Here is a 26,020-nt window from a genome sequence, read left to right as displayed (position 1 = left end):
CTGGAGATTGATTTTGGTGATCAATGGTCACTGCCCCTCAAAAAAAAAAAAAAAAAATCCATTCTAAATACAGACATGGTTGAAATCATTCTCTTCTGATCTTGTAATTATTCCTGTTGCTACAGTGATTTCCTTTCCTTTCTACCAATTTAATGTTTTCTGTTTTTCATCCTAGAGATGTATATTTTTCTCCAACAAAATTAATATATTTCAACTCCTAATTTGTATGTGCAGATGCTATTTTTCTTTTTAAAAAAAGTAGTACTAATGCTAAGCACTTCTCATTTTTTTTTAAAAGCAGTACAAACACTAAGCATTTATGATGGCCATATAAAATTTAGACAGTAATGTTATTGCGAGGGACGCGGTGGCGCTGCGGGTTAAACCGCTGAGCTGCCGATCGGAAGGTCGGCGGTTCCAAACCGCGTGGCGGGGTGAGCTCCCGTTGCTCGTCCCAGCTCCTGCTCACCTAGCAGTTCGAAAACATGCAAATGTGAGTAGATCAATAGGTACCGCTTCGGCGGGAAGGTAACGGCGTTCCGAGTCGTCATGCTGGCCACATGACCCGGAAGTGTCTATGACAACGCCGGCTCCAAGGCTTAGAAACGGAGATGAGCACCGCCACCTAGAGTCGGACACGACTGGATTTTACGTCGAGGGAAACCTTTACCTTTTAATGTTATTGCAATGCAGCCAGTGAAAGGAATAATTCCAGATTCCTTACTGTAGAAGTAGATGGCTGCTGGAATCAGAATACAGAACCAAGTCTCTATCACTAACAGTATAAAATTAAATGTTCTACTCCACCCAGGTAACAAACACACTATTGTCAGCCAATACTGTCTGTATAGAATAATTGCCTTAGGACATGTCTGAATGATCATCTGTCATTAATCAATGTAACATTGGGGCTCATTTTAAGAACCTTTTATTTTCCAAACTATCTAGCTAGAAAAAGTTGGTTACATTTCAAGGATTCAAACCTCAATGCCTTTTTGAGTGCTGTATAAATTCCACTTTTATTGAGGGCCTATTAATCCCAGCATTCTGCAGATAGGATATTTAATTATGCTAAATGTATGTAGGTGATGTAGTAGACATATTTTAAAACAGATATACAAAAACAACATGCTTGTCTGTCATTGTAGGGTACTGACTCAGAGCTATCAGCAAATCCTGGCATTAGTGTTCGCTGTAAAGGAGATTAATGAAAGCCCCTGGATCTTGCCCAATATCACCTTGGGCTTTGATAACAATAATAATGAGTTCAGACCACAATGGATTTATCTGGCCTCAATGGAATTCCTCTCCTCACAAGACAGATTCATCCCTAACTTCAAGTGTGACACCGAAACGAACACAATCACAGTTATGGGGGGACCAGATTCTAAAACCTGCCTTGACATGGCCACCACTTTGTTCATCTATAAAATCCCACTGGTAAGAAAAGTGGAGGTAGTGTTAGTAAGATTCACATATCTCATTCTTTTGAAATATGGCTTATGTTCTTGGTGTGCTTGGAATAAGGATATAGGGCTTTTATGTGGCTTAGAATCAAACCTTGAATAAGGAAAAGAATTCTAACATTATACTATTACATAATAACAATCAAATTATATGTGTTTCTTTATTAGTGTGCTGACGCAGTGAAAGAGGATAGAATCTATTTTTATCTAGACTCACCTCCAGTATATACATGTTAAAATAATTCATCAATTAGTAAAGTTTTTTTTTTGGTTTTTTTTAACAAATGTGTTTCAAATTGTCCACAAGTTTTCAAACATAAGGTAATTCATCAGCCGACTGATCATTAGTGTTTATGGGGTATTTATGGGATTATGAAGTATGAAAATGTGAAACAATGTGCATTTTTGCTTCTAAATATAGATTATCCATATAGCGAAATAGTGGGAGGAAAATGGAAAAAATCACATACAGAAGAAGAGCATGAACTAAACAACATAGTTAGAAAATTAAATAAGCAGGTTATTGTTTAATTTGTCTTTTCAATAATGTACAATTCGTTTGGGAAGGATACACATTTAAAACTGAAAACTCTATGTTTTCTTATCATTTCCATTTTAATCTCTTTCTTTAGATGATATACAGTTCTTCTCCAGTAATGAATAACAAAGAAGAAGCTCACTTTTTTCACCGGATGTTCCCAAATGCTAATCATCAGGATATGGGAATTCTCAGATTGCTGCTTCATTTCAGTTGGGTCTGGATTGGCGTCATTTCTCTTGATGATGATAATGGAGAAAGATTTGTACAACATATGCTTCCTGTATATGCCCAGAGAGGTATCTGCTTTGAGTTCATAGAAAGATGTTGCATTGAATCTGGTTGCAAGGATGGTGCAGAGGTACTGTTAGAATGGCTTCCAATATCAAAAGTCATTCTGGCAAGTACTTCCAATGTGATCATTGTATATGGTGAAATGCAGACTATGATAGCCTTGAGAGTGTTGATTGTGTTACCACAAATGGACGATCAAGAAATTAAATCAAAAGTATGGCTTATGACAGCCCAAATGGAATTCACATCACTTCCCTTTCAAAAAGAATGGGATCTAGATTTCATCCATGGTTCTTTGTCATTAGCAGTTCATCGGCAGGAAATGTTAGGATTCCAGAAATTTATTCAAGTCAGGAATCATACTGCAGAAAAAAAGGATGGTTTTGTGAAAGACTTCTGGGAACATGCATTTAATTGTTTCTTTCCCAACTCTAATGAATATGGAAAAGCCTGCACTGGGGAGGAGAAACTGGAAATACTTCCTGGATCGGTTTTTGAGATGAGCATGACTGGTCAAAGCTACAACCTCTATAATATTGTCCATGCTGTGGCACCTGCTTTGCATGACATGCTTTCAACCAAATCCAAACACCAAACAATCACAGATGAGAAAAAAATGAAACTTCCAAATATAAAGACTTGGCAGGTGAAGTCCTGAGCAGATAATCTATTTTATAACATTAGAGATTTCTAGACTCATTAATCTTGAACTCTACATGGTTTGAACTAAAAACCACAGTATCTCTCATAAGGGATTTGGAAATCAGTCAAGATCCATGTTGAATTCAAGATCTGAAGCAGGCAAGTTTTGATTGTAACTTGCAATAGATATTTGAAGACAGCAAATCTTGATATGAATGAATTGAAGATTCAATTTGATTGAAGAGTGAACCACAGGGTATAATAGGAAAACATTCAGAATCTTCAACTGCCTCATTTTGGGCAGAATGATATGTAAATAGAAGGGGAAAGGGACCCTATAGGACACAGATACTGCATAGTCTTCTCAGCACCTGCCCTTTTGGACTAGTGGTCCTCCTGGCTTTGTGCACTACTTTAGCAGTAGAATATATGAGAATGGTTTTCTCTCTCCCACCAAGCAAATTTGTCTAAATAAATTCTAGAAGACAGCAGAGTGACATTCCCTCAATGCTCCAATAGACATGGTTTATCAAGGTGATAAACTCACTAACTCGCTGCTAATGTCAACATCAGAGAAGCTTTATTCATACATGGAAGGAAAACCTCTACAATTTTTGAGCCTATGCAAAGCTAATAAGTCTATCATATGTACTGTATCCTTACAAACTGATTCAAAGGCTCAAGATACATTTTGATGCATAGAATCAGTTCAAAGATTCAGTTCAAGTTTGTGATATCATTTGAATATTCTCTTCATTCAATCACCCTTTAAAGACTTGCACAGCTCTGACCATTCCACAGAAAGTGTGAAAAGTTATGAAAATGGTCTCTTTGTACTTTTGCTGAATTCTTTGTGAATCCTCATCTGTCATTTTGGGAACCATTAATTACTAGATCTTTGTGAATCATTTGAATCACTTTCAGTGCCCTGATTCCATTAGGGGAGTCAGTACAGATCATTTCAGAAAATAGTACAGTTGTTGAAACTGAATTGTCAAACTGAGTCAATTTGATACAGATTTCTGAATAGGTTTGGGGGAAAATGTGCACAAATCCTCCAACTTGATGTAGTCAATTTGATGATCCAATCTGATGGTTTGATTAAATTATCTTCAAATGAAAAATCCAAATGGAATATTTGCATAGCCTTATGAATTCTGCCTCCTGTAGGTCAGATTCTGCAGTGGACTTGACTATGACTTCTAGAAGTGTCCCTTGCTCTCTTTCTTCCTTCCCTTCTACTTACATATTAATAAACCTCTATATGTCAAGCTACAAAATTAATTTTATATTCCATCTTCTCTCTTCCTCACTCTGCATTCCTGCTTCTTTGCCATGATAGTCACAATTGTTTTAATTTAATTCCTTACACCATTGCTACTGTTATTTCAACATCTCTGCTTAAACCTGTTGATAGCTTTTAAACATCTCATTATGTCACTTTAAAAAGAATTCTTTAGATGTAGCTTTTTCCATGTCCTTATACAGTTGTTGTCTCTCCAACTCAGCTACACTATTTTTTAAGACGAGTGTCATTTAACAACAATGCCGGGGGAAAAAGTTTCCTTTGACCAAACTGGGGAATTGGAAGCTGGTTTTGATATTGTGAACTGGGTCACCTTCCCAAACCAGTCTTTTGTTAGAGTCAAAGTTGGAAAGATTGATCCCATGGCTTCCCTAGAACATGTGTTCACCATTCAGGAAGATGCCCTTGTCTGGCCTCAGAGATTCAACCAGGTAGGTCGTGGGCACCTTTATGGGCATCTGAAATAGTTCATCACTGTCTTGCTAAACAATCAGATTGAACTGCAAAGCCATTCATTATGCAGATACTGCAATGATTCCTTGTGTTTTCTCTGATAGATAAGGTGCTTTTAAATAATAATTTCTAATCTTCTCCCAAATTCTTTCATATAACACATCCATATAACACAGTCTCATATTTCTGGGTGCATGTCAAAGCTGTGAAGGCATTTGGTGTTAGTCACCCTCCTTTCTACCCAATACTCTCCCTTGTGAATTAGTCAAGATAGTATCGGTGAAAGTAAGATACTCCTCCCAGCTACCATGCTGTGGTGCTTAAACATGATGACAACCTTTTCTTGAGAGAACTTCAGAACTTATTGCTTAAAATACTGTCTACTAATAGTAGAGCTGGCCCTGACTCTGCCAAATTTATGCAGAGATGTTCTTAGACTTGATTGGCTAAAGACTTGTGCCGCATCCTCTCATTTGGGACAGGCACTAATCCAAAGGTAAGTCTTTTTCTATGTACAGTTTCAACAGCCAAATGAGTAAGGTATGTTCTTTTTAATCTATGATATTGTCTTTGCCATTTCTTAGATCAATCCATTTCTTGACTGTAGCTGTAAGACTAATTGATAAAATTCAAAATGATATCTCTGTTCTCCCCTTTTACACAGGCACAGCCTTTGTCTCTCTGTAATGACCATTGTGCTTTAGGTCATTTTAAAGCACAGAAAGAAGATCAGCCATTCTGCTGTTATGATTGTTTCCCATGTCCAGCAGAAAAAAATTCAAACCAGAAAGGCAAGAGATATAGGATTGAAATGTTTCTAAATGTAATAGCTGAGAATTCTATTTTCCCTAATTGATTTTTGCCTGTTTTGGGATGGGATGGAGGCGAAAGTCAAAGTTTATGCTACCATCTATTGGTGATATGTACTTTTGCACCCACATCTGGAATATGGAAATTTCATTTTCCAGATGCTTGAAACTACTTTCAGGTGCCAGTACTGTTGGTGTTCCTGCATTTATTTCACAATAAGTTGGCCAGTTGGGTGTGAAAATGTCCTATCTTTTACTGAGTAATCATCTATGAGTGTTCTGCAGCTTCCTTAGCTTTTCAAAGTTTCCTTCAGTGTCTGGGTATAACATCAAGGGAAAGTCCTCCCATTAGCCCTTTTTCAGACTGGGAATTATAGACAGTCAGGGAGGCTTCAGAATGATGGAAAGATCTTTGAAACAAAACAACATGTTCCTCTGCCACAGTTCAGGCATAATAGATCCAGAGTTCTCCATAAATTTAAAACTTCCAAATGTTTGGTATCTTGTTTAATATTATCATACCATTTTAAAACCTTACTCCATTTTTAAGCACTGTATTAATTGAGATATAAATATTAAATTTACATGAAGCAACTCTGGAGTAAGCCCAAAACAATATTTCTTCTACTATCTTAAATTTCAAACAAATTTGACACATTTCCCTAATCAAATACTGTATTCTCTGAATGTACTCAATCCAATATGCTCAAAGCAACTGTGTTTCCTTGAAAACCTGAAACACCCCCCCCCACACACACACACAGACAGACTTAAAACCATAACCAACTTATGTCTAAACCAGGGATGTCCCAACACTTCATTCCAAATTTCCTGGAAAGTAGTATCTTATCTTTATAATGCTATGCAGTTGTTACAAAAGTGAGCTGTAGGATGGGAATTATTCAAAACACTTTAGAAAAACAAAGAAATAAATAAATAATCCTCACTGTAAGTCTAAATCCAGGTTTTCTTTTTCAGATATGACTAATTGTTTTGAGTGCCCAGAAGATCAATATCCAAATAATTTTCAAGATTCCTGTATCCCCAAAGATATAACTTTCTTATCCTATGAAGAACCACTGGGGATCAGTTTAACTGTTTTTGTTCTTTCACTGTCATTCATCACAATTTTAGTGCTTCTAATTTTCATTAAGTGCAGGAACACTCCCATTGTCAAAGCCAACAACCGGAACCTCACCTACATTCTTCTCATTTCCCTTCTTTTCTCTTTCCTTTGCACTTTGCTCTTCATTGGTCAATCTCAGAAGGTCACCTGTCTTCTTCGACAAACTTCTTTTAGCATTATCTTCTCAGTGGCTATTTCTTGTGTGCTTGCTAAAACCATCACAGTGGTTCTAGCTTTTCTGGCCATGAAGCCAGGGTCCAAGATGAGGAAATGGGTGGGAAAGAGATTGGCTAACTCTATTATTCTTTCCTGCTCCTTTATTCAAACCACTATTTGCACTATCTGGTTGTCAACCTCTCCCCCCTTCCCAGATTTTGATATGTACTCAATGAGAAAAGAAATTGTGCTTGAATGTAATGAAGGCTCAGCAAGCATGTTCTATTCTGTCCTGGGATTTATGGGCTTCCTGGCCGTGGTGAGCTTTACAGTGGCCTTCCTAGCTAGGAAGTTACCTGACAGCTTCAATGAAGCCAAGTTCATTACATTCAGCATGCTGGTCTTCTGTAGTGTTTGGTTGCCTTTTGTTCCAACCTACTTAAGTACCAAGGGAAAGTACACGGTGGCTGTGGAAATTTTCTCTATTCTCAGCTCCAGTGCTGGATTACTGAGCTGTATCTTCTTCCCCAAATGCTACATTATTTTACTGCAACCTGACTTAAATAATAGAGAACAATTAATAAGAAATAGGAAGTCAAGAAACTGATGTTCTCAGGAGATCAATCACAAAGAGAGCAATGGAAATTATTTTTAAAAATGTAAAGTTGGTCCACAAATTTATGTGATGGCAGAGAATCAATTGGTATATATGTATATGTTGGTGCCAGTCTAGATATAGATATAGATATAGATATAGATATAGATATAGATATAGATATAGATATAGATATAGATATAGATATAGATATAGATATAGATATAGATATAGATATAGATATAGATATAGATATAGATGACTAAAGAGCCAGTTTGGTGTAGTGGTTAAGGAATCAGGCTAGAAACCAGGAGACTGTGAGTTCTAGTTCTGCCTTAGGCAGAAAGCCAGATGGGTGACCTTGGGCCAGCCCCTGTCTCTCAGCCCTAAGAAGGAGGCAATGGCAAACCACTTCTGAAAAACCTGCCAGGAAAACTGTATGGACTTGTCCAGGCAGTCTCCGAGAATCAGACATGATCGAATGGGGGGGGGGGTAAAAATAGACAGAAACAGAAACAGAAACATGGATATGTATATCAACATAGATGTAACCAGTCTTCCTGGGGCTGTAGAATATGTATTACAGTGATACAATGACAGTAACATATAGAAGGAAGAAAATTATTTACACCATTTTTAGGGAGTTCTTTTGACTAGCAGCCCTATTGAAGGCTTGATAATCCTAATTAGATTAGTCAGGTTTTTGTTTTTTGTTTTTACTCTTGGTGATTGCCTGGGCTAGTCCCTCCAGTTTCTTGGGCAGGATTTCAGAAATGGTTTGCCATTGCCTGCTTCCTAGGGCTGAGAGAGAGTGACTGGCCCAAGGTCACCCAGCTGGCTTCGTGCCTAAGGCAGCATGAGAACTTCCACCAAAAAAACATGAAAATATTTTTTTTTTTAAAAAGGAATGCTGAAGACAATCATTTGTTTCTCATGAGAGTTCAGAAAGCTAATTTATTTTTCATTGATTCTTCATTGACTTTATCACTTTTGATGTTTCTTTTCTATATTTGTCTTCCAATATTATATTTCTGAAGAAAGATGTTTATAATCATTTCCAAGGTATACAGAAACACTGACACAAAGAATTAAAAGCCATTCTTCTTATCATAGCTTTGAACATCATCTTATTGTTCTCTGTATAGGTAGGAAGATATTGCAATAAGTAATTCTTCATCTAAAGGTTTAATCTATCAATTCTAAAATAAAATGCACTATGTAAATTGAATCAAACCAAATCATCAAAATGGGAATCAGGCAACCTTTGGCTGCTGAAAAGGTGAAGGTTCCAAGGTAACTCAAGCCTACCAAAGGGTCACCATGCTTGGGGGATGATCCAGCAAGGGACCTGTCTACCCTGTGCAGCTATTAAGGAGAAGGGGGTCTGAAGGCACAAGAAAGAAGATCCAAGCTTTGCTAGGTGTGAGAAGCTACCAGCTAAATTTTAACTATAGTTCTTGTTTAATTCTTTGGGGCATTTAATAGTTACTACATTTTAGGATGGGCATAGTATCATTTTAGCAGAGGTCTTACTATTGCCTGAGATTGCTATCAATCTCAGGATAGTAGAGCGTTTAGGTCAGAAGGACCTGGTTACATCCCATCCTTCTTTGAAGGCAGGCATTGGAGGGAGGCAAAGGAGAGAACTAATGGCCTTTTGGTAACATCAACTGAGATCTGCCTGCTTAAGTACTTGATTGAAAAAGTCAGTTTTTCCAGAAAGCTAACATCTTTCTACGCTTGCTATACTAAGAATAAAGGGAACAGATATGGTTAACAGGAAGGTCTATGCATGTTCCATTTTGTCAGAAAGGAAAGAATCCAAAACTGATGGTTCAGTACACCTAAATTTAGTCAAACATGTTAAGCAGGTTGAAACTAAACTGTACCATTGGTTTCAATGCAATGTTGAAATAGTACTGCTGATTTAATCCATCTGGAACACTTTAAGCAATGTTGCTCCAATCCAGCAGCCGGTTTGTATCACTGGGAAATATTTGTGAGTTGTGTCTTCACTGTATGTAAATTAAATGTGATAGAGGTAACTATTGTACAGAAATCTCTTTGTCCTTGAAATGGGACAATTTATACTTCATTTCTTAACCTTCCCCACTTCCCATTTTCTGTTTAGACTCTTTGGGCCATCAAATGAGAGACTGTACTTGTATAAAATTTTGCCTCATCATTCTGAATGTGATGACTGCCTACTCAGCTTACCATTAAATTTGATTCATACGTGATAAAGTAGAAATTGTTTTAATGGAGTGTAGTGTGCAGTACAGAGAAAAAGTTGCTAATAGATGTTCCCATACTTTCCCCAAGTTAAACAGCCCAATGAACTCAACCCCCTGTCCCTTATTTGGTATGCAGACTCCCTTTTCATGCCAGTCCATTCAGTTCTGTGCAGATGTCTCTGCTGTTTGACCTTGGATGCCAGAGATAGTCCAAACAAGATGCTTTCACACTCCTGGCTTGTCCCCGCTCCCAATTCTACTGACTCACAGGTCTCAACCCATGTAGCTTCCATTCATGCATGCAAGTTGGATCAGATGTTCTGGGAACATTTGGTCTGGGAGCATGTCACTGAAATCTCCACCCTCTCCAAGTGCCTGGGGGCTCTGGGGATCTGGATGGGGAACAACAGGCTTCTACTGAACCCTGGTAAGACAGAGTAGCTGTGGATTGATGGCCCCTCAGTTTCCAGGAAGTTGTCATCTTTGGTTCTGGATAGGGTAGCACTGCCCCATTCAGAACCAGTGTGGAACCTGGGTGTCTTCCTGGACTCACAACCCCTGCTCAAAGAGCAGGTGGAAGTCACAGCCAGGAGGGCCTTTGTACATCTTCAGGTGGTGCGTCAGCTCCACCCATTCCTGGATCGAGATGCCCTCCGAACAGTCACTCATTCCTTTGTCATCTCCCACATAGACTATTGCAATGCACTCTACACGGGGCTACCCTTGAAGAGTATCCAGAAGCTTCAGCTAGTCCAGAATGTGGCTGCACGGACAGTTATTGTTGCTGTAAAATCAGCACATGTGACACCACTGTTATGCGAGCTGCATTGGGTACCGGTTTGCTTCCAGGTCCAATTCAAGGTGTTGGTTGTGTTGAGGTTTTCCTACTAACAGATTAAGACTGCTATATGTGCCTAGTCATTTTGGCCGGGTGAAAAGGTTGCAAGTGATTGTCTCCTCTCACGTGCTTCCTGCAAATCACCTGGGGGAGGGGAGGAATCCTGCCCGGACTTGTTCTTCACTTTTTTTTTTTCTCTCTGCTGGAAATGTAGCTGAGTAAGGCTTGCTCCAAAGGGAGCTAAGTCCTTTAAATGTTTTGCTTTTGTTTTTGCTTTCTGTAAATAAATTATTTTTATAGAAATGCTTGGTGTGTGACTTTTTTGACCTCTCCTGGGCTAAAGGCTTTCCCAGCATCTGCCAACAGGTTGTTACTTTCAAAGCCCTACATGGCATGGGGCCAGGCTATCTGAGGGACCATCTCATCCCCGTAACATCAACTCGCCCCACACGGCCAGGCAGAGAGGGCATGCTATGGACCCCATCAGCAAAGGAATTTCATCTAGCGGGGACCAAGAGGTGGGCCTTCTCAGCATTGGCGCCCGCCCTTTGGAATATCTTGCCCCTGGATTTGAGACGGGTTTCCTCACTCTCGGCCTTCTGAAAAAAAACGAAACACCAAAACAGTAATTGCAGAAAGAACCAGAGCCAGGATAGTCAACATCATGCCCAAAGGTTCATCATAAGTCAGGTAATGTATAAACTTTGGAAGGCATCCATTTCTCTTTTCATTTGGATAGTGATCATCTAGGCATTCAAAACAATCATCCATATCTGGGGGAAGGAAAAGGAAAATACTCCATTCTCTATTTTTACTTCGTCACATTTGTTGACCCTGTCTGATTATTTTAACAGAGATTTATTTAAGAATGCAGACAATTGGTGGATTTTACAAAACAAAATATAAAGGTAATACGAACTAGGCTGTGCTGTTGACCGTAACTACGGAGTGCCTTTTGAGGTAAAAGTATTGACGGCAGAGAAAGACAAAATTAAAAAAGGGAAAGCTCGCCTTTTCCTCTTTCCCTTACAACTGAGACACTGTCACTTTGGGATTAAAATATTACAGTGGCAACCACCAGAAAAGCAGCAAAAACAGCAGCGAGGAGGAGAGGATCAATAGAGCAACCCGAAGAGAGAGGACCTAAACCAGATTTACTTCAGAAAATGTTTGAGGAATTGGGCAATAAGTTAGCTGAATCACTTGATACTAAATTGGCGGCTTTGGAAAAAAAAAGCATGAATCAAAGACTTGTAAAGATGAAGGAAGAAGTTAAGAAGATGGAAAAGCTCTGCAAAACAAGTTTCTGGAGATGTAAAACAAATTAATGACAAAGTGGAAATTCTGGAGAGAAAGACAGAAGTAATAGAAAGTTGGAAAGAGAACTTTCCAAGACTTCACTCTATTGGAATTAAGAGAGAAGGGATTTATTAAGGCTATTAAAGCTTTAGCGATTTTTTTGGACTAGGATGAGAATACTGAGGCAAAAATGGATAAATTAAGTAGAATAAATACAAGATTTGTGAGAATAAGAAATATTTCAAGGGATGACTCAATGTACTTTCTCAGGAAGAAAACCAGACATCAAGCAGCATTTTGATGCAAGATTGAAGGTAGATAATACATATGCAATTGTCCTTAAAGAAATTCCTATTAGAATTTTGCATAGGAGAAAAGAGTATTTTTTTTGACTAAGAGATTAAAAAAGGAAAAAAATTCCATTTTGATGGGACAAGTTGGATGGTGTGATGTTTACTTTTAAACAGCAGAGGTTTTGACTGAATTCTGTAAAAAAAGTGGGGGAATTTTTCAGAAAAAAATAAAGAGGAATTGGAGGAGATCCATATAGAAGTGTCAGATAAGACTACACAAAAAAATTCAACTGGTGCAACAGGAAACTGAAAGGGATGATTCTGAACTAGGCACTACAGGTACAGTACCAATTTTTCTAAATGTTTGGCTTGATTATGGATTGCAGATGCTTAACATGGAATATAAATGGAGCAAATGCTCCTCAAAGAGAAAAAAAAAAAACTAGGAAAAAAATAAAACAATTTATAAGTTGCCTACAAGAGGCAATGTTTTCCACAATGTTAGAAAAAAGGTCCTAAAATATTTGATTCATAAACATTTGGGTGAATAATTTATTGTAGCAGGAACAGAAACAAAAGAAAAGGAATTGAGTTGTTTTGTATATAAATCCCCAGAACTTGTGCTGGCTGATGAGCATGGTAGATATGTTGGGGTGGAAGTTAGTTTTCATGGGATTAATACTCTGATATTGGGACAAATTTCTTCAATGGAGGATAGGGTGATTAAGTTAATGGAACTGGTGGAAATGGCTAAACTGAAAGCATTGATAAGAGAAAATACCGTAACTGGGTTTGTTTCTATTTGGAAGCCGCTTTGGGACTATTTGCTTGTAACGCAAAGAAATGAAGTTCTGATTTTTGGTTCTGATGATGAAATGGTTTGACGTTAGGGGAATAATGTTACTAAACATTTAATTAATAGCAAGATATTGACTTTTATATGCTTTTATATCTATGTTGGAGAAGGTGGGAAGTCACCTGTCTTTTTTATTTTTCTATCTATTTTTGCACTGTTTTAGTTTTTCTTGTTTGTTTTTAGAGTTGTATTCTATCTGTTCTATATTCTGTACTTTGTATTTTAATTATATGTTTAAAAATTAATAAAGCTTTATTAAAAAAAAAAAGACTCTGATATTAGGAATGTATGCCCCAAATGAGGACAGCATATTGTTCTATAAAGGACTTATGGAGAGTCTAATAGGTTTCTCTTATGAAAATTGGTGTTTGATGGGAGATTGGAATGCAGCAATCTCACCATAACTGGATAAAACATCTGAGAAGAATATTAAAATCACTCTAGGTAAATTACCAAAAGTCTTATTTGATTTGATGGAAAATTCAGGGCTGATTGATATCTGGAGACAGAAAAAATGGCAGTTGAAGATAGTACACCTACTTTTCTGAAAGAAAAGGACATAGATCCTTTTCAAAATAGGCATGATTTGGATTTCAAAGAATTTGGCTACTAAGGGATCTCTCCATCCATCCATCCATCCATCCATCCATCCAACTGCATAGATCTTGAGACAAAATTATCAGTGAGATAACTGTTTTCAGTAAGATTACTGATATGATCCATCTGAGCTCCAAAATATTCTAAAATTGTAAATTGACCCAAATTGGAACTGGCAAAGTTTTATCCTAAAAGGAGAAATTAATATAAATAAATGTTTCTTTCTTGCATATGGAACTTTTAAAAACCTTTGTATTGATGGAGTATTTTCAGGATTTAACTTCATATGGGTAATTATATACCTTTCTCTTATTATTTCAATGAATAAGATTGGGAAGCTAAGCTGTGAGAAACATAAACATGCTGACATCTGGAATTATTTTGATAACTTAGAATTCCAGGTTGGTAATTATTCCTCCATCCCACCATAATTACAAAATAACCATAATTAATGGTATCTATTCCTGGCCCATGAATGTTCCCTATAGGCAATAGGATAATCTAACAGTTAGCTATACTAACACTTAATGTTCCATACAGAGTTTATTCTAGAGACAGGCAGAGTTACCCCACTGTGATAATTGGAAGTTAATATGGCAGAGTTCTGGCTTTAGATGAGCTGAGTGTTGCCTTTTGAATCAGCAGTATTCAAATGTGAATGAGGGAATAAATAGTTTGGAAGAAGGCAGGAAAAACTTCAAACTAGTTTTTCAAATGTTCTGCTAAATAAAACAAACTGCTGAACTCTTGAGGCAACATGATCAATGACCTATCTCTGTTTGCAGGAAGATTACTGATATGGTCTACCTGAGATTCAAAGTACGCCAAAATTGAAAATTGTCCAAAACTGGAAATGGCATGGAGAAATGGAAATAAATACATAAATAATTATTTTCTTCTTCTTCTTGAGCATGGCTGTCTCAAAAGCCTGTTTTTTTAATTATTATTATTATTTTTTCTTATTGTTTCTCTTCTGGATTTACCTTAATAAGTAAAATTACACATCCAGTGTTCCTCTTGGATTAATAAAGTAAGACTGGAAAGATACCAGCTGAGCTGTGATAGAGATCAACATGTTGACCTCTGAAAACGTAACAGAGTTCTCAGAATTCCAAATTGGTCATTATTCCCCAAACTGACCATAATTATGTAATAGCTATGTTTAATGCCATCTTTTTCTGGGCCATAAGCATTCCCTTGGGACAGGAGGAGAACTCGACAGTTAACTATACTAATACTTCATGTCTCACCAAGCGTTGAAGCTAGAGACAGGTAGAGCTTCACCACTGTGTTCACTGATAGTAAATATTGTACTGTTCTGGCTTTAGAGGAGTTGAGTTTTGCCTTTTGAAGCAGCAGTATTCAAATGTCAATGAGGGAACAGGCACTTTGGAAGAAGGCAGGAAGTCTCCCAGACAAACTGGTGTTATTTGTGGCACTGATGATAGTTACATGGGCTTTGCCTCATGCTGCAAGTAAGGTTTCAACTGCTAAGTGTCCTGTTGGTGAACCTCTTTCTATTCTCCACAAGTATTACCAGCCAGGGGATTTCATCATTGCAGGCATTTTCTCTCAGATCTACATTTTTTCAAGTCCAATCAGATTTCAGAAGCAGCCTTCTGAGGAGAGTTTTGATGACCTTGTGTAAGTACTTTAGGTTTTACATATAAAATTCATGTTATGTTTGATCAGATAAAGTTCTCCAATTATTTATATGATTTGTTGAGGTGACACTTAAATTTACAATTAGGGGGGAAGAGGGGGGGAAGGAAACAGAATATTATAAGGAATCTTTTCAACCTTTCACGCAATTCAAGTCTATGCTTGTGTCTTTATCTGCTGAATTTCATTTCTTAAACTTTGGTGGAGTACTTCCCAAGATGATCAGAAATGGAACCATCTCTAGTTGTGTAGAGGTGCAGGAATAGGGGGAATTGCGGGGTGTGTGTGTGTCAAGTATTTAGTCCCCATACTGGTAACAGTAGCTCCACAGCTCATTAAATTAAGTGGATTCAATTGAAGCTTAAAAAAATACAGAAGCTGTAGATTTTGAGAGAGATGATAGGACCATGAAAGTAAGACAGTCATCCACATCCTTTAATCTAATTGAAGAACAAGAACACCATACTGCCCTTCATCACATAAATTTTCTACAAGAAATGAGGTAGATTGTTCCAGTTCTATTGATAAAAGCTTCCAACATTGAAAGACATCAAGGGAGCTCTCTGTCTTCAGCTCAGAATGTTTTCATGTTTAGCAGGTGCCACAGTACTATCCCTAAATGTGGTATATTTTTGACATTTTGGAAAATGAGAGAATGGGAATGAAATATTTTTGAAATCTAGTTTTGTGTATGAAAATATCTTTATAAATTCCAAAACTTGTTCCACGCAATTGATCTGAAGTGCCGTGTTCTCAACTGATCAGCTTTTCTTAGCACTATGTCTAGAGAGGATGATCATTACCATCTAGAAAAAAGACCTAAACTGAAACAATTTATTTCAATATAGGATGTTCACTCAGAATTACCAGCACATCCTGGCCTTGGCATTTGCTGTGAAGGAAATCAATGAGAATACCCACATCTTACCCAATGTCAGTTTGGGCTTCCACATTTTAAATAGCCATTTTTTGGCAAGATGGACCTATCTTGCCTCTTTGGAACTTCTATCCACAAAGGACAAATTCATCCCTAACTACAAATGTGACATTCACAATAACATTGTGGGAGTCATTGGGGAACCAAATTCTCAAGTCTGCCTCCACATGACAAACATCCTGAGCACCTACAAAGTTCCACAGGTAATTTGTATACATGGAGAGATGAGGAGGAGGAACAAGGTTTTTTAAGCATAAGTGTGATTCTCTCCATGAGTGTAGTAAATGGAAATCTCTTTTTTAACCTGTGTGACCCTTTTTCTTTTCTGAAGAACTGACTTGGTGGTTGTTTAATCTGTTTGTACGTGAAGCATCAGAATGATGAATTTATAATAAATGAGCTCATTCTCTATCTACTCATTCATATTCATACACATACTCATCTTATCCCAGAAATATGCATGCTTAAGGGACACTTTGAAAATGATAATACTTCTTGACACAGTAGTATTCAAGAAAGACCTTTGCAGAAGGAACATTTGCTTTTACTTATATTTATAATAGGAAATATATATAAAAGTTCAGCAAAATTCAACAGGAAAAGCAATGGAAAGAAAACCTTTTTCCAGTGCCTTATATTTCAATTAAATCTAGATTATCATGATGTCTCACTTCCTCCCATGTATTTCTACCCTAAGATCATTTACGGGTCATCTCCAATAATAAACGACAACACCAAAGAGGATTTCCTCCACCAGATGTTTCCAGATGGGACCCATCAGTATATGGGGATTCTTGAGTTGCTGCTGCATTTCAAGTGGACCTGGATTGGTGTGGTTTCTTTTGATGATGACAATGGAGAGATATTTAAACAGGATATACTTCCCATATTTTCTCAATGGGGTATCTGTGTGGACTTCTTAGAAATAATGCCCCAAATGTCTTTTTCAGATGATATTGTTGAAACAGCAATGGATTGGTTTGGAACTTCACATATTGTCACAGGAAGTACTGCCAATATTGTTATTATGCAAGGAGAAATACATACTATTAGTGTTTTAAGATTGATTTTCCACTTTGCACAATTTTACAATGTAACAGTTGAGAGCCGAGTGTGGATTATGACCACCCAGATGGACTTTACATCTCCTGGGTTTCAAAGAGATTGGGATATATATTTCCTCCATGGGGCTCTATCATTTGCCATCCATACAAACTATCCTAGAGGATTCCAGGAATTTTTGAAGGAAAGAAATCCTGTTTCAGAATATAGGGATGGCTTTATCAGAATCTTCTGGAAAGATGCATTTAATTGTTATTTCTCAAATTCCACTCTAGAAAAGAGAGATGAGGAGATCTGCACAGGGGAGGAAAAGTTGGAGACTCTACCTGGGACCCTGTTTGACACAAGGATGTCTGGCCACAGTTATAGCATCTACAATGCAGTTTACATTATGGCGTATGCTCTGCATGCCCTACATTCATCCAAGTCAAAAGAGAGAGTGAAGATGAAAGAGATAAGACAAGAAGGACTACATGAACAGCCATGGAAGGTACCATGCATACACATATAGAATGCTTTTACTTTGTTGAGAATAGACATTACACCAGGTGGCCATAGTAGACCATTATGGCCAGTAGTTATCCAATGAGAGTGCCAGGAAGGAGATCTAAGATAGATCTAAAAGAAAACCACCTCTATCTCTTTCTCTCTTTTTTTATTGTTTTTATTGAACTATGATTAACAAAGATTATCAAGTAGCTCAATCAATATAAATCCAAGATACGTAGAGAAATAATACATAGAAAATACAAAAAAAGGTTACTAAAAAGAAAATAAATGGACAGATATTTTATGTGTACAGATTTATCATATATGTAAAATATTATTACCATCTATTGATACTGCAGTAAACCATAAAATCCATCCTAATTTGATAAAATTATGGTCCCTCCCTCTGATGATTCATTATTTTACCTTTGCCTGTGATTTTTTTCTAATGTGGCAATGCAGTAAGCTTAACCCTGGGGAACATTCAAGTCTTTGTTTAGCAATGACAGTTATTTCCCCCAAAAAAATATGCCAAAAGAGTATTTACTGTATGCCCAGCAAAAATGAAAAAAAAAAAAAGTTTTTTTTTTTTTTAACAACCTCTCCAATATTTAGAAGAATAATGTTGATATATATGTGCCAATCTGACTGGAGTCAAGTACCAGTGATGTACAACCTTCCACTGCAGTTCTTGCATTGAAGTTGAGGTGAACCTATCTGGTTTCCATAATATCTGCCAATTTGTCTCCTGAATGGGATTTCCAAGATCAGTATTCCAACCTTCCTATAAACCTTGGGATGGATCTACTATTTCTAATTGCAATAATGATCTAGACATTATTGAGATTGTTACTTTTGGTTGTCCTAAGTAGTAAAGTATTAAATTAACAAAATTGGTTATGTTGATGAAGCTCTACTATCTCTATTGTCCAAAAGAGATTTCAGTTGATACAAAAAAAAAAAAAAGGGGGGGGGGAACTTGTCACTTATTAGTTGTTCTATCTGATCTTTATTGAGAGGTTCACTATTACTATAAAATTGTTTTAATCTATAGTTTGTATTATCTCAATGGAATTATTTTATCCAAAGCATAATGATTATCCTGATCTATATACTGTATGTTATTAAAGTAGTTAAAGTAGAAGTATCCTTTATCAAAGCTATGTATTTTCTCCTCCAAACTTGAAAGGTCATTTCAAGGAAAACATTTTCAATCTGTTTTATTCTAGAATAATATTTTGGGTGGAAACAACAACAACAACAACAACAACAACATTCATTTATAAAATTATTTGGCTCTCACGTAGTTTCAATTTGGACCCATTGTTTAGCTTTCCATAATGAATGGAATCAGATGCCCTAATTGTGCTGCTTGATTACATATACTCAAATTGGGCATGCCCCAACCTCCCTGTTTCAGAGTTTTATATAAAATCCTTTTATTTGTTCTCATGTTTTTTGCATGAAAGAAAAAGCTTGCTTTCCTTCCTTCCTTCCTTCCTTCCTTCCTTCCTTCCTTCCTTCCTTCCTTCCTTCCTTCCCTCTTTCTTTCCAATGTCTTAAAACCGGTTGTGGAATTTCCACTGGGGGGCATTGAAATAGAACATTGAGCCATGAACGGATTTTAATTTTTACCATTGGAATCCACCCTAAAATGTGGAAATGTTTTGAAAACCATTTTTCATTTCCCTGCTTAATTTCTCCCATGTTGGTATATGATTATTAATCAAAAATATTAATATTTTAATGATAGTGATGCCTGAATTCTTTAAATATTCATAAACTATTGGAATCCCTAAATCTGTAGAAATTTCTTTTTGAATTTTTGGGGGTGTATGAGAAAAAAAAAAATCAGATGTGATTTGTAAAAATTGACTGATAGTCCTGAAACCTCAACAGATTCCTCTTACTCCTGAATGGGAAGCATTTGAGAGAGTCAGAACCGTGTCATCTGCAAATAGATTTAAAAGATATGCCTTGTCACTCAATTGTATCCTGTAAATCTGATTGTTGGATCTAAGTGCTATTGCCAGCACTTCTATAGCTCAGTTGAATAATAAAGGTGATAAGAAGCAACTCTGCTTGGTAGTTCTTAACACTCTAATAGAATCTGAGTCATAACTGTTAAGTCTTATCTGGCTTTTGGTAGGTCCATAAATATGCTCAATCATATTACAAAAGCCAGTCTGGAATTTAAATGTGTTTAATATTTGTTCTAAAACTTGTAGTTCTAGAAAATCAGTCTTTAAATACATCTAAAGAATATATGGTTAGTGAAAATTGATTATGTTTACTAATTTGCATAATATCTACTAATTTCCCAATAGAGGTAGATATATATCAATTTAGATTAAAACACGATTGATCTAGGTGAATAATTTTACTTGTAATCACTTTTAAATGGTTTGCTAACAATTTAGTATATACTTTGTATTGAGAAAACCATTTCATAATTGATCTGTGGAGTTCCTTATCACGAAGAAAGATTAAGGTTTTTTTTTGCTTTTGTTTTTACATGCATATATTCTGAGTATTTATAAGTACATTTGGAAAGTTAATAGATGGAATATGTAAAATACCAACATTCAATATTTTTATGTCAAACATTTCCTTTTTTTTTTTTTTTCTTTTCCCTCTACACATTTTTGGTCAGTGTATAAATTTAGAGCTTGGGAGGCATTTTTTTTTTTTTCTGTTTTATGACTTAGCTTCTATATTGTTAATACTTTCAACAATATTGTCCTGTAAACTTTGCAGCATCTTAATTTGATGCAAAATGGCATGTTTTTTTTGTGATGGAGCTAGGAGATGAGGGAGTAGGGACAGCATTCTGGGCAGATAAACTTTCCCACAACTTCCATAGCTTAGAGAGTGGGGGCGGGGGGCGCGAGGAAGAAAGTTAGACTAACACCACCCTAGATTCCCAAGAATATTTTTCTCTTTAGCTCAGTTAAGGCACCTTTAGTCTGGCAAGATTCTGTTTAATGGTAGAAACAATAAAATGAACTAGAGTTGCATTTCTGACTCAGCATTGTTTCTTCACCAATTTCCCTTGTCAATTTTAGTGGCATGGTTTCTAACTAAATAAAACAACTTCTGCTACATTAAAGCATCTACTTTCCCAACTGTGTCCCCAAGCATCTTGGTTGGTGTCATCACACTGCCTGAACAGCTCAAGTGTTGTCTCCTCCTTCCCCTTCCCCTTCCCCTTCCCCTTCCCCTTCCCCTTCCCCTTCCCCTTCCCCTTCCCCTTCCCCTTCCCCTTCCCCTCCATCCTCCTCCTCCTGCTCCTCCCCCTCCCCCTCCCCCTCCTGCTCCACATATTGCTTCTCCTTCTCTGAACTGGAATAAATCCACCTGGTCATGTTTACTGTTTTGTCTCTGCAGAATGTTTTTTTTTTCCTCTAGGTCAGGGGTTCTCAAACTCTTCAGCTCATCATGCAGAGTTTAATTCCAACGTCATGAAGTTTCAGATTGTTCATCAACCCAGAAACATTTATTAGATAAAAATAATTTAATAAATACTACTTTAATAGGGATAGATTGTCATGAAGAAAACGTATCTATGTGGTCACTAGGAGTTGAAAATAACTTGATGGTATATAATCAATCGATCAACTAGGAACAACAACAACAACAACAACAACAACGGATAGTCCCATCAACGATGAGGGTTGATATTGACTACTTTCGGGAACCCTGCAGTAGATAATTACCCACAGATTTCAACAGGACTATTATGATGGGTATCTCATGGCATCATTTTCTCTCCACCTTCTCCCTAATTTAGCTCCACAACTTTATGAGAAGTACTTTCTTTAAAAACAGTGCGGGAGAAAACATTTCCTTTGATGACAAAGGACATATAGTGGCTGGATTTGATATTTTCAACTGGGTGACACACTCAAACAACACATTCACAAAAGTCAAAGTTGGATGGGTAGACCCAACTTCTTACTCTTCCAAATCACTCATCATTAATGAGGATTCCACTGTATGGCCCACAAGATTTAACCAGGTATATATTTTGTATAGATTCATATATATATTTCTTCTATTAAACAGTACAGTCTGTTTCTGCTCTTTAGGTTTTGGGAAGAGTGGTTTGATTTAAATATCTTGCTTGTCCCAATCAGTGTTGACAGGAGGGAAGAGGTTGTACCTGCAGACTCTAAGAGGAGGGATGCCTCAGAGCCCGACACTCTCACCCCTCCTGTTTAACATCTACATGAAACCACTGGGTGAAGTCATGCATCAGTTCAGGGTCCAGCATCCTTTGTATGCTGATGATACCAAATTGTACATCTCAACCATGTGTTGTGCAGGTGAAGGTGTCTGTTTGCTGCAGGCTGTTTGGCTTTGGATAGGGTGGAAGAGACTGTGGCTTAATCCTGACAGGACTGAGTGGCCATGGCTGTTTGGGCCTCCTGCATTTGGGAGATTTTCACCTTTGCTTTTAGAAGGGGTTGCACCTCCCCATTTGAGACTAGTGTGCAACTCTGGGCCTCCAACTGGTTGAAGAGCAAGTAGCAACTATGGCCACGAGGGCCTTTGCAGAAGTTCACCCTGGGCATCCGTTGCACCCATTTCTCAACTGGGAAGCCCTTCAGATGGCCACTCATGCCCTTGGCACCTCACAATTTGAATACAACAAGGTGCTGTGTGTGGAACTTCCATTGGGCACTAGTGGGTGCTACTTGATATGCCCATCTTTCAGCACTGCTGTATGAGCTGTATTGGCTGCACGTTGACTTCTGCATGCATTTCAAGCTGCTGGAAGTCAGCTATAAAACCCTTCATGGCATAGGGCCTGGTTACTGGGGGAAACATCTGCCTCCAGGTGCCCATCTGGTACACTTCGGCAGAGTGGGGGCACTTCGAACGACCTCAGTTAAATGGCATCTTGCCGGACCAAAGAAGCACACCTGTTGAAGCCCTTGATAAGTGCAGCTCCCATTCTTTAAGTGTTCTGCAAGTTTAATACCTGGCTCTGTTCACTATTTTTCAATGTTAGGTAAAGGTAAAGGTTTCCCTTGACGTAAAGTCCAGTCGTGTCCGACTCTAGGGGGCGGTGCTCATCTCCGTTTCAAAGCCTTGTAGCCGGCGTTGTCATAGACACTTCCGGGTCATGTGGCCAGTATGACTCACGGAACGCCGTTACCTTCCCGCCGAAGCGGTACCAATTAATCTACTCACATTTGCATGTTTTCGAACTGCTTGGTGTGCAGAAGCTGGGACGAGCAACGGGAGCTCACCCCGCCGCGCGGTTTCGAACCGCCGACCTTCCGATCAACAGCTCAGCGGTTTAACCCGCAGCGCCACCGCGTCCCTATATTTTTCAATGTTACTTATGTGGTTTTGTCTGGGTGGTCTTGTTTCTTGAATTGTGTAGTTTTAATTCCTGTAAGCTTCCCAGGGTGCTTGTGGAGCTGGCTGGCCACAAAAGCCAAAGGGGCACATTGGGTTTAGTTTATAGTGTTGAGTCCACAACACAAGCCAGAAGTAATTGATTGATCAATTAAATTAAATTGATTATTTGATCAATTCAATACAATTAATTGATTTTAATTTAATTTAATTAATCATTAATTAATTGATTGCTCATTAATTGACAATCAATTAAAACTGATCAATTTTAAGAAATGCTGCACAGAGCCTGCAATACTTGTGGCAGGATTAATATCTGAAAAAAAAAAGAAAAGAAACAAGTAAGTATACATTTTCCTGTGGATCTTGGATATTTCTGACCTAATGGTAGCATAAGACTAGGGATAATGTGTCCAGAGTTGCAAGGACACTGCCACTCCAGCTAGGGAGACTTCCTGTATTGATGGTAAGGGAGGGACTGACATTGTGTTATAGTGGGTGTCCTTCTGTGCCGAAGAAACTTCCAGCTTACTATGGTATACTATAGTGAGGCAGAGGAATTAAAGGATTCACTGGCAAGAATGTTTGTGTCTACATTTCTTTGTTACACCCACTAAGTAGACCAGACTAGAAAAGCTACTCCAGAGGAAGACTAGAATCCTACTTCATGGAGATAAGCTAGAAGAACAGAACCTTGCAAATCTTATTGTGCTATCCCATCTCTTCTTATATCATCAAGAATCAGGGAGGCCTTTTCCTGAGTTACTTCCAAGTAGGATCTTGCTTCTCAAGGTTAAAGAATATTTCAACCCTTTTTGCTTATGTAATATTCCTGGGTAGTTCTGTCAAAGGCATCTCCCTTGCTTTCTATACTGTTAGTATTTAGATCTGATTCACTACCTCTGTTATACAAAAAAAAAAGTAGCAAATAAAGTATTGGTTAAGTAAAATTCAATTCCTGTTTTCTAGATATATATTGGAAAGCAAAAATAATTCAGAGGAGAAACAGCCTATTATATGTCAGCAAAAAGCACTTCAGACTAAATAAAAAAAAAATCAAGCATAAAAATCTCAAGGTACATAAAACCTTAAGGTTTTCCAATGAGTTAAGAGGAAAAAAAAGGCAATACAGCCATGGAAATATTTTCCGGACTTCTACAATCCAGTGGAAATGAACTTGGTTCTTTTTTATTCCTTAATGTGGACCTTATTTGCAAAGACCAACCTGTCATAGTGTGTCAGCAGCATCAAATTGATTCTTCAATTTGTTCATCTTCATTCAGAAAAGACCCCGTTCCCTGTGTAATGGCAATTGTCACTCAGGTTCAAGTAGAGCCAAAATAGAAGGAAAGCCATATTGCTGCTACGAGTGCCTTCCATGTCCAGAAGGGAAGATCACCAATCAGAAAGGTGAGTTCTGTCACCTTTATGGAATTGACCATTCCATGCAAAACAGGAAGGAAGACTACTCAGGAGAAGGAGTTCTAGTTCTGTACAGAAGGAGAAAAGAAGGTGCTGGTTTAGATGAGAGAAATAAAGCAAAACGCCCCATCCACTTCACAATTACCTTCCCAGGTAATTAGATAATTCTTGAGAAAGAAGGAAGGAGTATTAAGTATGTTCACCACCATGAGTTATTTATAAAAAAAATAAAGGCAGGATAGAAATTAAATAAAGAAAGAAAGAAAGAATTTTGGCCATGACACAGTTAGAGGTTGAAGAAATAAATGTCAATTTGAGTAGAATTCTATGCAGTTCCATTGACCATATTACAGAAGTGGTTTATTAGTGTCTTCAGTCTGCCCTATAGTCTTCCATCCAATCATTAACCAGGGCCTACTGGGCGAAACCTCTGACTTCGGTCAATATTAGTCATGCAGAATCTTCCACAGTGTAATAATCATATTTTCTTTTGCAGATATGGATGATTGTTTGCCATGCCCAGAAGGACAGTATCCAAACAAGGACCATGACTCGTGCCTTCCAAAACATATAGTTTTCCTGTCTTATGAAGACCCCTTAGGGACCAGTTTGGCTACTACAGCAATTGTCCTTGCTTGCATTGCCACTGTGGTGCTTGGGATCTTCATCAAATACCAGGACACTCCCATCGTCAAGGCCAACAACCGGAACATCACCTACCTTCTCCTTGTCTCCCTTGTGCTCTCATTCCTTTGCAGTTTATTGTTCATTGGACAACCTGAAAAGGTGACCTGCCTTTTCCGACAGCCTGCTTTTGGGATTGTCTTCTCAGTGGCCATTTCTTGTGTATTGGCCAAAACCATCATTGTGATTTTAGCTTTCATGGCTTCAATGCCAGGATCCAAGATGAGGAGATGGCTGGGAAAAGGATTAGATAATTATATTGTTGTTTCCTGCTCCCTTATTCAACTCATTGTTTCCATTGTGTGGCTTGCAACCTCTCCCCCATACCCAGATGCTGATACGAACTTAGTGGCAGATGAAATCATCCTGGGATGCAATGAAGGCTCCACTCTCATGTTTTACTGCATCTTGCTGTACCTGCTTTTCCTTGCCATTGTTGGCTTCAGTGTGGCTTTCCAAGCCCGGCATTTACCGGACAGTTTTAACGAGACCAGGTTTATCTCTTTCAGCCTCTTGTGTTTTTGCAGTGTCTGGTTGTCCTTTTTTCCCACATATCTGAGCACCAAGGGGAAATACATGGTGGCTGTGGAGATCTTTTCCATACTATCTTCCAGTGCAGGGTTACTGTGCTGCATCTGTTTTCCCAAATGTTTTATTGTTCTACTGAGGCCTGATCTAAACAGTAAGAGGCAGCTTCTGAAAGACAAGAAAGAAGAAATATAATTCTATGATATTATTTCAGTGGATGATAGAAAGGTGTCCCTTTGTATAAATTGCCTAATTTAGCAACCATTTACAGTTTTGTCAGTTATGAAAAAAGTGACTTTGTGACTAACTTGTAGGTCTGTAAAGCAAGGGATAGCTTAAGTGAGATTGTAAGCACAGTCATTTAGCA

General features: G+C 37.8%; 2 protein-coding genes across 2 annotated transcripts; both read left to right on the top strand.

The window, feature by feature from the left end:
• The first annotated feature begins 1,128 nt into the window (after window positions 1–1,128).
• LOC134496964 (vomeronasal type-2 receptor 26-like) lies at window positions 1,129–7,397 on the top strand. The gene is given in 6 exon segments (XM_063302678.1): window positions 1,129–1,440; window positions 2,099–2,944; window positions 4,449–4,490; window positions 4,492–4,677; window positions 5,364–5,490; window positions 6,487–7,397. Coding segments are annotated over 6 exon segments (2,424 nt in total).
• Window positions 7,398–14,943: 7,546 nt separating this feature from the next.
• On the top strand, window positions 14,944–25,848 carry LOC134496963 (vomeronasal type-2 receptor 26-like). Its single transcript, XM_063302677.1, has 4 exons — window positions 14,944–15,146; window positions 16,013–16,304; window positions 24,303–24,429; window positions 24,938–25,848. Exons 1-4 carry the CDS (start codon window positions 14,944–14,946, stop codon window positions 25,846–25,848), a joined length of 1,533 nt encoding a protein of 510 aa, XP_063158747.1.
• The last annotated feature ends 172 nt before the right edge of the window (window positions 25,849–26,020 follow it).

Source organism: Candoia aspera, chromosome 4 (assembly GCF_035149785.1).
Source record: "Candoia aspera isolate rCanAsp1 chromosome 4, rCanAsp1.hap2, whole genome shotgun sequence".
Lineage (NCBI taxonomy): Eukaryota > Metazoa > Chordata > Lepidosauria > Squamata > Boidae > Candoia > Candoia aspera.
This window is presented reverse-complemented; position numbering and strand designations above follow the sequence as displayed.